Raw genomic sequence first — 15,592 nt, forward strand, 5'->3', positions numbered from 1 at the left:
ATGTCAGCACTGCTTCCGGTCGGTGGCGCTTCGCTCTGTCCCGAGCCAGGTCAGTCGGGGAGTGCAGGCTGGCCCATTCCAGACTCTGGGCTCCTAGGCCGGGGGTGGGCCCTGCCAGGAGTGGGCGTGAGCTTCGCACGTCCTCTGAAACTACGCTGTGCTCTGTCTTTGCGGCGCGACGGGTGTGGGAGCGGGGCCTGCCCAAAGGTGGGCTGGGGTTGGAGGAAGTGGCCCGGTAGCCGCTGTGTATCCTGAGGCCATAAGGCCCCTGACCCCCGCCGCTTGAAGCTGGCGAAGGAGCAAGGCCCATTTTCTCTAGACAATAGTGTAGGTTCCAGAGACCTGGGCCTGAGCTCTCCGCCTTGGTACTTCATGAGTCGTCTAGATTGTGCCGGACCTGTGTGAGACCGTGCCGTTGTTTTCTTTCCAGCATGATCCGCTTGGCCCCCAGCGCATCTCCTGGAAGAGCCCACTCACCCTGGACGAGCTCTTCGGTAGCCTCAGACTGTCCTTGAAGAGGATGACTGAAACATTATGGGCCACGCGCTGTGTGTCTGCTCTCGGGGAACTGTCATCATTGACAATAAGCGCTACCTCTTCATCCAGAAACTGGGGGAGGGGTGAGTGTTTGGAAGTCAGTTAACTAGGCCTCAAGGTTGTGGTCATTGAAGGAAAGCGGTGTGCACGTGCTTGGGGCACAAGGGTTTTATCCCTATCCCTATCTTCTCTCACCTGACAGAGCCTAGCTACACAGCATCAAGAAGGTGGATTCTGGAGCCAGGCCTGCTAAATCCACCTCATGTGACCTTGATAAACGATGTTTTTTTCATATGTTTAATAGAGATGATTATCATCCCTCACTGATGGAGTTGTGAGGATTAAATGAGATAATGTGTATAAACTGTCTCACCCAGTGCGTGGTTCTTAAGTACTTGATAAGTGTTGGCTATTATGGGCCGGGCGCGGTGGCTCAAGCCTGTAATCCCAGCACTTTGGGAGGCCGAGACGGGCGGATCACGAGGTCAGGAGATCGAGACCATCCTGGCTAACACGGTGAAACCCCATCTCTACTAAAAAATACAAAAAACTAGCCGGGCGAAGTGGCAGGCGCCTGTGGTCCCAGCTACTCGGGAGGCTGAGGCAGGAGAATGGCGTAAACCCGGGAGGCGGAGCTTGCAGTGAGCTGAGATCCGGCCACTGCACTCCAGCCTGGGTGACAGAGCCAGACTCAGTCTCAAAAAAAAAAAAAAAAAAAAAAAGTGTTGGCTATTATTTATTTAGCATCTGTCACGTGCAGAGGTCTCTATTACGACCATAGGACCTCAAAGATTTCTGTATCTCTGCTCCTGAGGAGCTCACAGTGTAATATTCTTCAGATTTCTCTTAGAGCCACATCTTGGGAGGGTTTCTGCTAAATGGGAAGGACACCCCACTCCCCACCAGGAAGTTTCGCTAGGTCTTAGCCATGTGGGAGATGACCATGACCCTTCATTGACCCCTTTGGCCCACAGTGGGTTCAGCTATGTGGACCTAGTGGAAGGGTTACATGATGGACACTTCTACGCCCTGAAGCGAATCCTGTGTCACGAGCAGCAGGACCGGGAGGAGGCCCAGCGAGAAGCCGACATGCATCGCCTCTTCAGTCACCCAAACATCCTTCGCCTCGTGGCTTACTGTCTGAGGGAGCGGGGTGCTAAGCATGAGGCCTGGCTGCTGCTACCGTTCTTCAAGGTCAGAAAGACTCCCGGTTATGGAGGGGGTTGCAACAGAGCCACCTACCCATGGGCTATGTGAGCAGTCCAGCATGTTAGGAAGCAGGGACCATGTCCTGGGTTTGGCCACTTTAGATTTTGAGTTTGAGGTGTGTATCATGAAAGGGCTGATAGGCTTTGACATAGGGAAGGGATCAGGCCTAAGGAGCAGAGGCTCCAAAAACATCTCCAACTGTAGGGAAACTTGTGTTGCAGAGAGGTACGCTGTGGAATGAGATAGAAAGGCTGAAGGACAAAGGCAACTTCCTGACTGAGGATCAAATCCTTTGGCTGCTGCTGGGGATCTGCAGAGGCCTTGAGGCCATTCATGCCAAGGGTTATGCCCACAGGTCAGTGGGAGGACCCTGTATGCTTGCTGGGGCCCAGAGGAAGAGCCTTACCAAGAGAAATGGGAGGTTTCTGTTCTCCCAAGAAACAGCCTGTATGATTCTTTTGCTTGCTGGGATTCCAGCCTTCCTGTCCAGAGATGCTCATAGGTCACTTCTACTTCCCTACAGGGACTTGAAGCCCACCAATATATTGCTCGGAGATGAGGGGCAGCCAGTTTTAATGGACTTGGGTTCTATGAATCAAGCATGCATCAATGTGGAGGGCTCCCGCCAGGCTCTGACCCTGCAGGTAAAAGAATCTCCAGGTTCCTTTTCTCACCTGTTCCCCATTCCCACCCCTTCTGGTGCATGCCCCAGTTTGGTCACATGACCATGACGAGTGCCCCACTTTTGAGCTCTGGGATCACTGTTCCAGGACTGGGCAGCCCAGCGGTGCACCATCTCCTACCGAGCCCCAGAGCTCTTCTCTGTGCAGAGTCACTGTGTCATCGATGAGCGGACTGATGTCTGGGTGAGGAGCATGTGGGTGGGTATCTGGGTAGGGAGGGCTGTGACTCTGTACCTGCTGTGGAGTAGAGTAGGTCGTTGGTTTCTGTTGCATGGGGCCCCAGGAACCACAGTATGTCCCCATCCACTTCAACTTCCTTCCTGGGAACTGTCACTGATACTGTACCCAGTTGCACCGGATGTGGTATAATCCCTGCCCCGAACAAGGTGAGTACAGCTCAGTATCAGTACTGAAGAGCAGGAGCTAAGCTAAGCAGGGGCTGCGGAGGCCTCCAACCGACTGGCAGTTTCTCTGTGCCCTGGTGGTGCCATGTGGCTGAGGTCAGCTTATTCTTTTTAGCTTATGTAGTCTTTTACCACAGAAGTAAGGGGAGCGATGTTATCTCCATTGGTCCCCTTCTAGGGACTAACCAAGTTATGCTCAGTCCCTAGGCTGCGTGCTATATGCCATGATGTTTGGAGAAGGCCCTTATGACATGGTGTTCCAAAAGGGTGACAGTGTGGCCCTTGCTGTGCAGAACCAACTCAGCATCCCACAAAGCCCCAGGTGAGCAAGCAACGAATGGGGCATCAAGTACTTCAGACTGCCCCCTGGTATTAGCTGGGTTGACAGATAGGTGTCATCCAGTCCCCCTGCACTCCTCCCTCCACAGGCATTCTTCAGCATTGCGGCAGCTCCTGGCCTCGATGATGACCGTGGACCCGCATCAGCGTCCTCACATTCCTCTCCTCCTCAGTCAGCTGGAGGCGCTGCAGCCCCCAGCTCCTGGCCAGCATACTACCCAAATCTGAAAAAGCAGCAGGTTGAGAAGATGGCCCCTCGTGCCTCAGAAAGAGGGTTCCCATCCCTCATTGGAATCTCTACCCATTCCATCCAGGACTGCTCTTACACTTGGGGGTAGCGGGGTCAGGACAATCATCTTAGTCCTGCATCTGCTCTTCTGCTTTCTTCCAAGAGCAAAACCTGGGCAAGGGGCCTTACTGAGTGGGAGTGGGTGGGGGTTGGGAAAAGGGAAATGGTGGGATACAGAGCATGGCTCTGAGCAGGACTGTTGAGCTCACATAGTGTTCTGCCTCCAAATCTGGGAGCAGGAGAATGTATAAACAAGAATAAAGTGGAAGCAGATTGGTGTGGATCTTAGTCTCAGTGTTCCTAGAGTAAGAGAAGAGGTGCAAGGGGCCCAAAGTCTGGTTGCCATTTCCAGGAGAACTGCCTGGGAAGGAGGAGGACTGCTGCAGAGTCAGCAATGGTGTGACTTCATTCCACAGGAGGTTGGTTAGCCGTGGACAGTTCTAGCTCGTCTTAGATCAAAACTTAAAGCTGCTTGGGCTCAAGCTGGCATTTGCCTGTGTCAAGAACCAGGGCCCCCTAAAAGCACTCAACTAGTTCTTTCCTTCCTTCACTCCTGGGGTGAGTAGCTTAGAGCAGCCCAGCCGGTTTGCCAGGCAAGGGCCTCTGGGTGGAGACACCTGAGGAAGCTTTGGTACGGGGAGATTACAGGTCTCCCATCCTCAGCCTAGGGGCAAGGGGAGTGGAGGTGGCAGCAGCAACTGTTTTTGGCCCATGTCTCCCTGATCGTTCAAGCTCATACATGGTTAATGATTAATGAGGCAGTGTGGTGTGGCAGTATCCAGCTGCCACTTCCTGCCTACTCTGCTGAGTAAACAGGGGCCCTGTCTTAGCTGGGCTTCAAACCTGTTCCCTAGGGAAGAGCACTGTTCCCTGAAACACCAGGGAAGAAAGGCAAGGGCAGGGTTGGCATCTCCTGCTCTTTTGCGATCCAAGCCTCCTCCCCCCAACCATGTCTACCCCAAAGGCTGACATCAGCATGGGGCCTGGGGCTCCTGTTAGCAAAGTTGAAGCTTTCCCCAGGGCCCTAGCAGGAGTCTCCCACCAGCTAGCACGGAGGCTGAGGCCAGAAAGAAATCACAAACAGAGGGGAGATGACCTGACTTTTAATGGCACAGCCCCAGCTCCAGCAAAGCAGCAAGACAGGAAGCTATGCAAAGCTGCTCAGAGGTGCAGTGGCACAAACAACTCTAGGAGATTGCCTGTGTTCCCTCCCATCCCCCAAGCTTATGATGTGGCTCCATGCCCAGGAACTCTGGGCCAGCCCAGCCCCACTCCCAAACCCTCATAATGCACAGAGGAGTCTGGGCCAAGCCTTGCTTCCAGAGTTGGTAAATGTAGAGGCAGCAGGAAGAACAGGGTAGCAGTCTAACTTTCAAAGACAGAAACCACTGGATTAAACTCCTACTTGAAAAGGAACTGAAGACTCATCCTTCAACAGTTTGTGCCTGGATTTGGTCCTCATTTCCTCCCTATACTGAATACCCCTAGGGCTTCGATTTAAAGTCCCTGGGGTTATGCTTCCTGGGCCTGGCAAGGGCCCCTTTGCAGGTCTCACGTTCGACGGAAGGGATAAGGGTCATGAACAGCAAACAGTGAGAGCAGCAGCAGCATGAAGGGGAAGGCAGCAGAAGCTCAAGCACTCAGAGGGGACAAGAAACCGTGCAAGGAAACTGTTTATTTCGAAAGGATTTTGCAATAAACATAGTGAACAGGCTCCAGGCAGCTGGTTTATTCTTCTCCCTCATCCTCGTCCTCATAGGAGTCGATGCCCACCTCCTCGTAATCCTTCTCCAGAGCAGCCATATCCTCACGGGCCTCGGAGAACTCACCCTCCTCCATGCCCTCACCCACGTACCAGTGCACAAACGCCCTCTTGGCATACATCAGGTCGAACTTGTGGTCCAGGCGGGCCCAGGCCTCAGCGATGGCTGTCGTGTTGCTCAGCATGCACACGGCACGCTGCACTTTGGCCAGGTCGCCCCCAGGCACCACAGTGGGAGGCTGGTAGTTGATACCAACCTTGAAGCCTGTGGGGCACCAGTCCACAAACTGAATGCTGCGCTTGGTCTTGATGGCAGCGATGGCAGCGTTGACATCCTTGGGCACCACATCTCCACGGTACAGCAGGCAGCAGGCCATGTACTTGCCGTGCCGGGGATCACACTTCACCATCTGGTTGGCAGGCTCAAAACAGGCATTGGTGATCTCTGCCACCGACAGCTGCTCGTGGTATGCCTTTTCTGCAGAGATGACTGGTGCATAGGTGGCCAGGGGGAAGTGGATGCGAGGGTAGGGCACCAGGTTGGTCTGGAACTCTGTCAGGTCCACATTGAGGGCCCCGTCAAAGCGCAGAGAAGCCGTGATGGAGGAGACGATTTGGCTAATGAGGCGATTGAGGTTGGTGTAGGTTGGGCGCTCGATGTCTAGGTTGCGGCGGCAGATGTCATAAATTGCTTCGTTGTCCACCATGAAGGCACAGTCTGAGTGCTCCAGGGTGGTGTGGGTGGTCAGGATAGAGTTGTAGGGCTCGACCACGGCTGTAGACACCTGGGGGGCTGGGTAGATGGAGAATTCCAGCTTGGATTTCTTGCCATAGTCAACAGAGAGCCGTTCCATCAGGAGTGAGGTGAAGCCAGAGCCAGTGCCCCCGCCAAAGCTGTGGAACACTAGGAAGCCCTGAAGTCCTGTGCACTGGTCAGACTGAAAGGCAAAAATGAGAAATAACTGTTTAGGTAGGGGAGGGGCCTGAGGGACTCTTATTACCCGGCTGCATAAAGTGCAAGATACATCAGCAGTCAGGGCAAATACTGAGGATGCCATAGCAGCACCACATTTGAGACCATGTACAGTTAGAGATGACTCCCTGAAAGGGATCTGAAAAAAATACTCCTGACCATTAGCACAGTCTCAAAAGTTCCCTCCCTCCCAAGACAAATTCTCACCAGCTTCCGGATCCGATCCAGCACTGGGTCAATGATCTCCTTGCCAATGGTATAGTGACCACGGGCATAGTTGTTGGCAGCATCCTCTTTCCCAGTGATGAGCTGCTCTGGGTGGAAGAGCTGTCGGTATGGGCCATTTCGGATCTCATCTGGAAGAGCAAAAACCACAAAACTATGCTCAGCAGGGACCTTCCTCCCCCAGGGTGGTAGCTGTGGCCAGATGCATGGAGGACTCATCCTCCTGCCAGCCTGAGATATCAGTGTGTGAGAGAAACCCAGACCGGCTGCCCAGGCCAGTCTGAGATCAGCTTGCCTTCTGCAGCTTCAAATACGGCTAGGAATTTTCAGGGCCAGGAATGCCTGGTCTAAATACCCTCTCTGTCCAGGGAGAAGCTTTGAGTCATGCTCCACCCCCTTCAGTTTTGTCTCCACTTTCTCTCACCAATGACTGTAGGCTCCAGATCCACAAAAACTGCCCGTGGCACGTGTTTTCCAGCACCAGTTTCACAGAAGAAGGTGGTGAAGGAGTCGTCCCCTCCACCAATGGTCTTGTCACTGGGCATCTGCCCATCAGGCTGAATCCCATGTTCCAAGCAATAGAGCTCCCAGCAGGCATTGCCCATCTGGACACCTGCCTGCCCCACGTGGACTGAGATGCATTCACGCTGAGGGATAGAGAGAGGGGACGCAGCATGAGCCCCACATCCACAAGTCCTCACCTCACCTCGCAAGTCTCTCTTCCACCCTATTGCCTACCAGCTAGGATGACTCAGTTGGCAAAAGTGGAGGCTTGGGGCTGGGCAGAGGTGAGAAGAGGCTAGCAGCCTGCCCGGGCTCCCAGGTACAGGACTCCCCACCTGGATGCACCCAGCAGGGCAGGCCAACCTCTTAGCCCACTTCTCAGTGGGGAATCTGTCAAGTGAGCTCTGTGGCTCCACATGAAAAAAGGTTTCCTAGAGGTATGGGTTTACAGCTAGAGGCCTCCCCATTTGATTCTTTGCTTTGAGTATGAACAGCTAGACTTCATAGAACCCTTTCCCTCTTTCTTTCCTGTAAGCTGCAGAGGTGTCTCAACCATCCAATCTGGCATCAACTGACCACATGCCATCAGGATGCCCTCCTCTCTCACCTTTAAATCCTATCTGGCTCTGGGGATCAATCCCATCTGGTTCCTCTCCCCACCTCCACCCCCACACCCTGGGTGTCTTCACCACTTTCATCTCCCGTGTCAGCCCGCACGGAAATAGCGACGGTAATGCTTGTAAGCTCAGACAGCAGGGGCCAGCAACAAGGTTTGAGGGTACTGGGACACTCACTGCCTTAGGCTCCGTCCCTGTCAGCCCCAAATTAACCCCTAAAGCACTAAAGTCCGGCAGGTCCCGCGCGCCCTTCCCACACCGAAATGGCGGGGTGACGGTTTCCAAATACCCAGAAAAGGAAGTGGAACCTGTGGTTAGGCCCCAGAGGTAACCCGCCTTGTCCAGGGCAGGGTGGGCGCCATCCTGCAGCCCAGCCCTACATCCGCTCTCCCGGTGGAGTCTTTCCAGTTATTTCCCAGCCCAAAGCGGGGATTGGGTTTCGGCCCCCGCTCCTGGGCTATAAATACCACCCCCTACATGCACCTCTTCCCCCTCCCCCCCAACCTGGCCTCGGCCCGCGCAGTGCTCAGCGCCAGCTGTCTCTGCCCATCCGCGCACCCGGGCTCCGCGCACCCGGGCTCCGGCTGGAGAGGGCCAGCTCGCTTCAGGAGGCTGAACTCCGTTCCCACCACCCCTCTCAGCTCAGAAGCGGGGTGCTGAGTCACGAGTGGGGGGTGATTCTGTGGATAGTTGGAATGCACACACAGAGGAAAGGGGGATGTGGCACCAGGTAACCCGACCCCCTTCCACCTTCTAATGCCAAGCACGTGCTCGGTCAGTGCTGGGGACCGGGGACTGGGGATGCAAGAGGGCAGCCAAGCGCGTCTTCTTTCGCCCGCGGAAAGGACGGGGCGCAGGCCCGTGTGACTCTCATACAGAGTCGGGACACAAATGCTCGGTAAGGCAGGAGCAGAGTGCCAGAAGGGTTCCTCTCTGTTACTGAAGAGTTGCACTCCACCCCAAGCCCCAACCCCAGCCACCGAAGGTGAACTACACGGCTCGGCCAAAGTCACCAGGAGGGGGTTGGGGAGGGAGGATGCAAAACCCTCGCACCTCCTGGAGACCTGGAACGCCTGGTGGAGGTCCCCGAGCATGCCTGGAAGGAAAGTTCCCCAAAGGAGAGGGGCAATTAGGGGACTGGCGCGACCCCGGCGGGGCCGCACTCACCATGGTGAGTCCGGGCGGTGCGTCTCACGTTGAGTCGGGGTGACGGGTCTCTGTGAGAACTGCGCTAGCTGCAGTGCCGCACCGCCCTTATAGGCGGGAGGCGGGGCCCGCGTTCCCCGCTCGCCCACTAAGGGCTGGGCGGCCGGCAGGCCACGCCTCCCAGGAGGGGTAAGAGGCCCCCCGAGGGGAGGAGCCTGGCCGCGTACCCTACCCAAGCTGCGCACTGGTTCCTCACCTGTCGGGCTGGGATTAAGAGTCGCGACTCGGGCTTTAACCATTCTTTCTTCGTTTTAAGCCTACCCGCTGGGCTCCCTAGGGCCTCCGCGGAGACGCAGGGTGCTGTGGCAGGGCGAGTCTCACCTGCACCTGCGTCCTGGAGGCACCGGTCATCCAGATGTTCCGACTTAGGTCGGGAGCAGGCGAGGCTGTCCTTCCCAAGCGGCCTCAACTGGCCTTCACCCATACCCTTCCAGCCCCGCCTCCCAGGAGACTCGGGCCGGCTGTGAGGCTGTGGCGCGTCCCCGGGGAACCCTTGCCAGCTGCCTGACGCTTCCTGGTCCCCGGCCCGGGCGGCAGGCTTTCGCCGACGCCTGTGGGCGGCCGAGGACCCAGAACTGCACAGCCTGAGCCCCAGAGTGCCGATGCCTTAGGCCCTCCCGCAGAGTCGAGCCCCGCAGCCTGTCTGCCCGGGCCGACCCCGGAATCTGCCGCGGCTTGCCGGCGGCTCGCGGGTTAGTGGCCCCGTCATCAGCGCTGTCACTATGATGCCCTCGCTGCGGGCACCTGCCCGCTCACCTGCTGCCAAACTGTGGGAGTGCTGACCCGGAGACCTCAGGACCTGGATTCTCTTCCAGGCTACCCTGTGTGACCTTGGGCAAGTGACTTAACCTCACTGAGTCCTTGACATTTTCGTGGGTGAAAAGGAGACAGTGATGTCATAGTGGAAACATTGTTGTAAGCTATCAAAATATCTGTTGACTCTGAAGAGAAAAGAAGAAAATCGAGATTCTCATATCTTGGATGATTCTTTCGCGGTGTCTTCTGTCTCTAAGCCAAGAGCAGGATATGCAACCTGCACGTTAATGGTCTCAGCACTCTGCCCCAGGTCTCCGCAGAAGCACTTCTTTCTACATTTCATTCCATTCTCCCTACCCTATCTTTTCAAGCTACTTCTGCTTTCCCGCTCTCTCTCTCTCTCTCTTTTTTTTTTTTTTTTTTTTTTTTTGTCCGTGTCTTGCTGTGTCACCGAGGCTAGAGTGCAGTGGTGCAATCTCAGCTCATTGCAACCTCCATCTCCCGGCTCAAGGCCATCCTTCTACCACATCCTTCCACCCCAGCCTCCTCGGTAGCTGGGACCACAGGCGTGCACCACCATGCCCAGCTTATTATTATTATTGTTATTTTTGAAATGGAATTTCGCTCTTGTTGCCCAGGCTGGAGTGCAATGGCATGATCTTGGCTCACCGCAACACCCGCCTCCCGGGTTCTAGCAATTCTCCTGCCTCAGCCTCCCGAGTGGCTGGGATTACTGGCATGCACCACCACGCCTGGCTAATTTTTGTATTTTTAGTAGAGACAGGGTTTCACCACGTTGGTCAGGCTGGTCTCCAACGCCCGACCTTAGATGATCCGCCCTCTTTGGCCTCCCAAAGTGCTGGGATTACAGGTGTGAGCCACCACGCCCAGACTTTTTTTTTTTTTAATTTTTAGTAGAGACAAAATCTCGCCATATTGTCCAGATTTGTCTCAAACTCCTGAGCTCAAGCGATCCACCCACCTCAACCTCCCAAAGTGCTGAGATTACAGGCCTGAGCAACCACCCCGGCCTGCCTTGCCTTTTCTAATTGTCTCCCTTTACTGGGGAAAGTCATCTGGCAGTGCCCCAGGTGCTGCTGGTTTGCAGATCTTAAGAAACCTGTCTTCCCGGCTCTACATCGCTTGGAAAGGATTCACCCGACCCTCCCCCATCACCTGACAACACAACACAATACCATGAAAGAACTTGTGATGGCAACTCTCTAGCAACAAAATAGGCAAGGCATGGAAAGGAATATAGTGAAATATGACAAGGTCTCTCTTCCCAGTAGACTTGCCTTCTGGTTGGGAGAACAAGACTCATTCATAAAAAGCAAACTGACAGGGGCATATAATGAGGCTGCTTTGGGGAATAAGGTCATGGTCTCTACAAAGGAAGCATCCGTGGTGACTACAGGACACATGGCAGTAGGTTGCACACCTTCCCTGAACCTCTTTTTCCTTGTGCTCTCCTATCCTAGCAGAATGAATGTAGTAAGAGACTTGAGCTATCTTAGGAAAAACCCTAAACCTCTTTGACCTTCAGGTGCAGATTCTTCATTTGGAAAACTGGGATAACAACTTCAGATTGTGAGTATCAGATGAATTTAGAGATGTACATATTCTCATCAAGGCACTGTGTAAGTACCTGTGACATTTATTTTAGTGCATATAGCACATCATGCTGTAGTTATTTGTGTACATGTCCATCTTGCTATTATAGATAGCAAACTATTGCAAGTAAGGACTGTGTCTTATTCATCTTTGTTTCTAGTGCCTACCATAGTGCTTAGCACATCTGGTTAGCATTTGCTAAATGTGTGTCAGAAGAATTGTTTCACTTCAGAGATGGTAGGCAGAAGAACGTCCCCCCCCCCAAAGATATCCACATCCTAATCTCTAGGACCTGTGACTGTTACCTTACATGGCAAAAGACTTTGAAGATGTTATTAAGGTAAAGATCTTGAGATATGGAAATGATCCTGGATTATCCCAGGTGGGCCCAGTGTAATCTCAAGGGTCCTTATAAATGAAAGAGGGAGGCAGAAGGGTCAGAGTCAAAGAAGAAGAGGTCAGACCTAGTGTGGTGGCTCATGCCAGTAATCCCAACACTTTAGGAGGCTGAGGTGGGAGAATCACTTGAGGTTAGCAGTTTGAGACCAGCTTGGGCAACATGGTGAGACCCTGTCTCTACCAAAAAATTAAAATTAAGAAATAAAGAAGAGGTCAAAAGTAAGTAGAGGTCAGAATGATGTGATTGTTGGCTTTCAAGAGGGATAGGGGCCATGAGTAAAAGAATATGGGCAGCCTGTAGAAGATGGAAAAGTCAAGGAATAGATTCTCCCCTAGAATTTTCAGAAGGAAGGCAACCCAGCCAACACCTTAATTTTAGTTCTGTAAGACCCTTTTTTTTTTTTTTTTTTGAGACAGGATCTTGCTCTCTTGCCCAGGCTGGATTGCTGTGCAATCATGGCTTACTGCAATGTTGCTCTCAAATTCCCAGGCTCAAGCAATCTTCCCACCTCAGCCTCCCTAGTAGCTGGGACTACAGACAGGCACCAGCACACTCAGCTATATATATACATATATATACATATATGTGTGTGTGTGTGTGTGTGTGTGTGTATATATATACAGATAGATAGATAGATATAGATATATATATTATGGCTGGGTTCAGTAGCTCACACCTATAATCCCAGCACTTTGGGAGGCCAAGGTGGGAAGATCACTTGAGGTCAGGAGTTCGAGGCTAGCCTGGCCAACATGGTAAAACCCTGTCTCTACTAAAAATACAAAAGTAGGCAAGCATTGTGGTAGGAGCCTATAATTCCCAGCTACTCAGGAGGCTGAGGCAGGAGAATTGCTTGAAACCAGGAGGTGGAGGTTGCAGTGAGCTGAGATGGAGCCACTGCACTCCAGCCTGGGTAACAGAGTAAAACTCTCTCTCAAAAAAATATACATACAGCCAGGCGCAGTGGCTCACGCCTGTAATCCCAACACTTTGGGAGGCCGAGGCAGGCAGATCACTGGAGGTCAGGAGTTCAAGACCAGTCTGGCGAACATGGTGAAACTCGGTCTCTACTAAAAATACAAAATTAGCCAGGTGCGGTGGCACATGCCTGTAATCCCAGCTACTCAGGAGGCTGAGGCAGGAGAATTGCTTGAACCCAGGAGGCAGAAGTTACGGTGAACCGAGATTGTGCCATTGCACTTCAGCCTGGGCAACAAGAACGAAACTCTGTCTCAAAAAAAAAAAAAAAAAAAAAAAAAAGAAACACTACACACACACTGTATATATTTTATAGATATGGAGTCTTGCTGGTCTAGACCAGCCCAAGCTGGTCTAGAGCTTCTAGCTGTAAGCTCTCTCCTGCCTCAGCCTTCCAAACTGCTGAGATAGGCATGAGTCACTGCACTTGGCCCATTTTGGGCTTTTTTTTTTTTTCTTTTTTTTTTTGAGATGGAGTCTCTCTGTGTCACCCAGGCTGGAGTGCAGTAGTGTGATCTCAGCTCTCAGTGCACTGCAACCTCCACCTACCAGGTTCAAGCAATTCTCCTGCCTCAACCTCCCGAGTAGCTGGGATTACAGGTGTGCACCACCATGCCCGGCTAATTTTTGTATTTTTAGTACAGACAGAATTTCACCATGTTGGCCAGGCTTGTCTCGAACTCCTGACCTCAGGTAATCCACCTGCCTTGGCCTCCCAAAGTGCTGGGATTACAGGCATGAGCCACCATACCCAGCCCAATTTTGTTTTGTTTTGTTTTGTTTTGTTTTTGTTTTTGTTTTTGTTTTTGTTTTTGTTTTTGTTGGACACGAGGTCTGGCTCTATCACCCAGGCTGGAGTGCTGTGGCACAATCTTGGCTCACTGCAACATCCACCTCCCGTCCTCTAGCCATCCTTCCACCACAGCCTCCTGAGTAGCTGGGACTACAGGTGTGCACCACCACGCCTGGCTAGTTTTTTTTTTTCTTCTTCTTCTTTTTGTATTAGTAGAGATGGGATTTCACCATGTTGCACAGGCTGGTCTTGAACTCATGAGCTCAAATGATCTGCCTGCCTCAGCCTCCCTGAGCGCTGGCATTACAGGCATGATTCACTGTGCCCAGCCCACCTGGCTCATTTTGGACTTTGGAACTCCTGCCCTGGCAGATAACAAATTTGTGTTGTTTTAAGCTATGATTTTTATTATAATTTGTTACAGTAACAGTAGGAAAATAATATGACAACAACAGAGGTGTGCAGAAGCTACCATCTTAAGATGGATAACAAGCTCCCTCCAGTTTGCCACAGTCCTCATCACTCTCTGTGTCTCCCTGACACAGAACACACGTGTCTGTTGTCCTTTAACTTCATACGATCAGCCCACGTTACACATTTATGATACCCTGGCCACTGTAGCTAAGAGTTTACAACCCTTGAGCATGCTTTCTAGCTGACAAAATGGAGAAGACATGGGTGCAGGAAGAAATGCTCAAGGTGGCCAGGAGTGGTGGCTCCCACCTGAAATCCCAGCACTTTGGGAGGCCGAGGCAGGCAGATCGCGAGGTCAGGAGTTTGAGACCAGCCTGGCCAACATGGTGAAACCCCGTCTCTACCAAAAAAAAAAAAAAATTAGCTAGGTATGGTGGCAGGCACCTGTAATCCCAGCAACTCAGAAGGCTGATGCAGGAGAATTGCTTGAACCCGGCAGCAGAGGTTGTAGTGAGCCGAGATCGTGCCACTGCACTCCAGCGAGGGCAACAAGAGCGAGACTCCATCTGGAAAAAAGAAAGAAAGAAAGAAATGCCCAGGGCATGTTAGTGAAATACAGATTCTGCTTCTGATTTTGTGTGTGTGTGTGTGTGTGTGTGTGTGTGTGTGTGTGTGTCCTCAGGATGTATACAGATCCCCAGAATTAGGGCCATAAACTCTGGGTGAGTATGCAGGTAATGGTTCATTTTACCAGATTAAAAACTTTTAGACATTCACAGACATGTACAGAATCTAGAAAATGCTGCCAGATGTTGAATTACTTTTCTAATTCACTCTCCTGTTGAATTACTTTTCAGCCCATCTACCTACATGTGTACTCTCCCTCTGCGTCTCTCTCCGTCTTCTCCCTTCCCATTATCATCTCCATCTTTTCTGACCCCTTCCCAGCGTCTCATCTTTATCTTGGAGCACAGCAGCAAGGTATTCAAAGTTTAAAATGTTTGCACTGACTCCATCTGGGAGAGGTAGAGTCACAGCCTTAGTGATGTTCACCCTTCAGTTTTTCCAGACTGGAACGTCTCCCAGCCATCCTCCTTCTCACAGCACAGCCTTTACAAAACGGGTAGCCCTATTCAACACATATCCATGAATTCACCCCTCAATACTCTCCCTGCAGACTTGACTCACATGCCCTGCTGAGACGCTTTTGCCAAGGTCTCTAGTGGCCTGCCTCTTGCCAAATCCAAAGGCCACACATCTCCATCTTCATCTTTCTCAGCCACTCACAGCAGCATTTCACATGGTCGATTCTTCTTTCCTTCTTGAAATTCTTTTTTCTTGGTTTCGATGACAGCACTGGCTCCTAGCTTTTGTCCTGGCCCCTCCTTCTTGGTGGCCTCTGATAGTTTAACTTTAAATGGTGTTCCCCATAACCCAGTCTCAGGTTCTCTTATTTCCTTCATTTATTTTTCTCCCTGAAGGAGCAATTGTTGAAGCCTGGCGATGAATATATGAGGTTTTATTATATTATCTCTACTTTTAGGTATATTTTTAATATTCATAATAACAAGTTATTGTAACATTTTTGGAATTATTTAAAAAGGAATAGAACTAGAGTATATACACTCCCATACAATAGTGAAAGAATAGGATAAAAAGAAATGAATGTCATATATATGCTGATGACTCAAATTTATATCTCCATTTCCGACCTCTCCTCTGAACTTCAGATTCATATGACTAATTATCTTCTTGACATCTCCACTTGAAAGTCCATTAGACAACTCAAACATAACACAGTCAACATGGAACTCTGTTTTCTACCCTCACCCCACTCCCTGCCAAAACTGCTTCTGTTCTAGGCTTCCCAGTCTGAGTGATCATCTTCC

General features: G+C 51.8%; 2 protein-coding genes across 16 annotated transcripts; one reads left to right on the forward strand and one right to left on the reverse strand.

Annotated features, from left to right (window-relative positions):
- Nucleotides 1-21: 21 nt before the first annotated feature.
- STK16 (serine/threonine kinase 16) lies at nucleotides 22-3,744 on the forward strand. 13 transcript variants are annotated; one of them, XM_005574350.3, is made up of 8 exons: nucleotides 22-327; nucleotides 431-620; nucleotides 1,512-1,731; nucleotides 1,968-2,101; nucleotides 2,270-2,390; nucleotides 2,517-2,612; nucleotides 3,034-3,155; nucleotides 3,262-3,744. In XM_005574350.3, the coding sequence occupies exons 2-8, from the start codon at nucleotides 535-537 to the stop codon at nucleotides 3,398-3,400; spliced, it is 918 nt and encodes a 305-aa protein (XP_005574407.2). In that variant the 5' UTR covers nucleotides 22-327; nucleotides 431-534; the 3' UTR covers nucleotides 3,401-3,744. The 13 variants fall into 13 exon arrangements, with proteins under 13 accessions (XP_005574407.2, XP_073866311.1, XP_015288329.2 ...); XM_074010210.1 differs by having other exon boundaries at nucleotides 1,573-1,731; XM_015432843.3 differs by having other exon boundaries at nucleotides 22-207.
- A 1,377-nt stretch (nucleotides 3,745-5,121) lies between these two features.
- On the reverse strand, nucleotides 5,122-8,772 carry TUBA4A (tubulin alpha-4A chain). Of its 3 annotated transcripts, none has more exons than XM_005574368.5 (4): nucleotides 8,710-8,772; nucleotides 6,846-7,068; nucleotides 6,404-6,552; nucleotides 5,122-6,161 (listed from the first exon to the last, which is right to left on the reverse strand). In XM_005574368.5, the coding sequence occupies exons 1-4, from the start codon at nucleotides 8,710-8,712 to the stop codon at nucleotides 5,190-5,192; spliced, it is 1,347 nt and encodes a 448-aa protein (XP_005574425.1). In that variant the 5' UTR covers nucleotides 8,713-8,772; the 3' UTR covers nucleotides 5,122-5,189. The 3 variants fall into 3 exon arrangements, with proteins under 3 accessions (XP_005574425.1, XP_045223697.1, XP_065382199.1); XM_045367762.3 differs by having other exon boundaries at nucleotides 8,047-8,772; XM_065526127.2 differs by lacking the exon at nucleotides 6,846-7,068 and having other exon boundaries at nucleotides 8,710-8,761.
- Nucleotides 8,773-15,592: the final 6,820 nt, after the last annotated feature.

The sequence above is a fragment of the Macaca fascicularis genome, chromosome 12, assembly GCF_037993035.2.
Source record: "Macaca fascicularis isolate 582-1 chromosome 12, T2T-MFA8v1.1".
Classification (NCBI taxonomy): domain Eukaryota; kingdom Metazoa; phylum Chordata; class Mammalia; order Primates; family Cercopithecidae; genus Macaca; species Macaca fascicularis.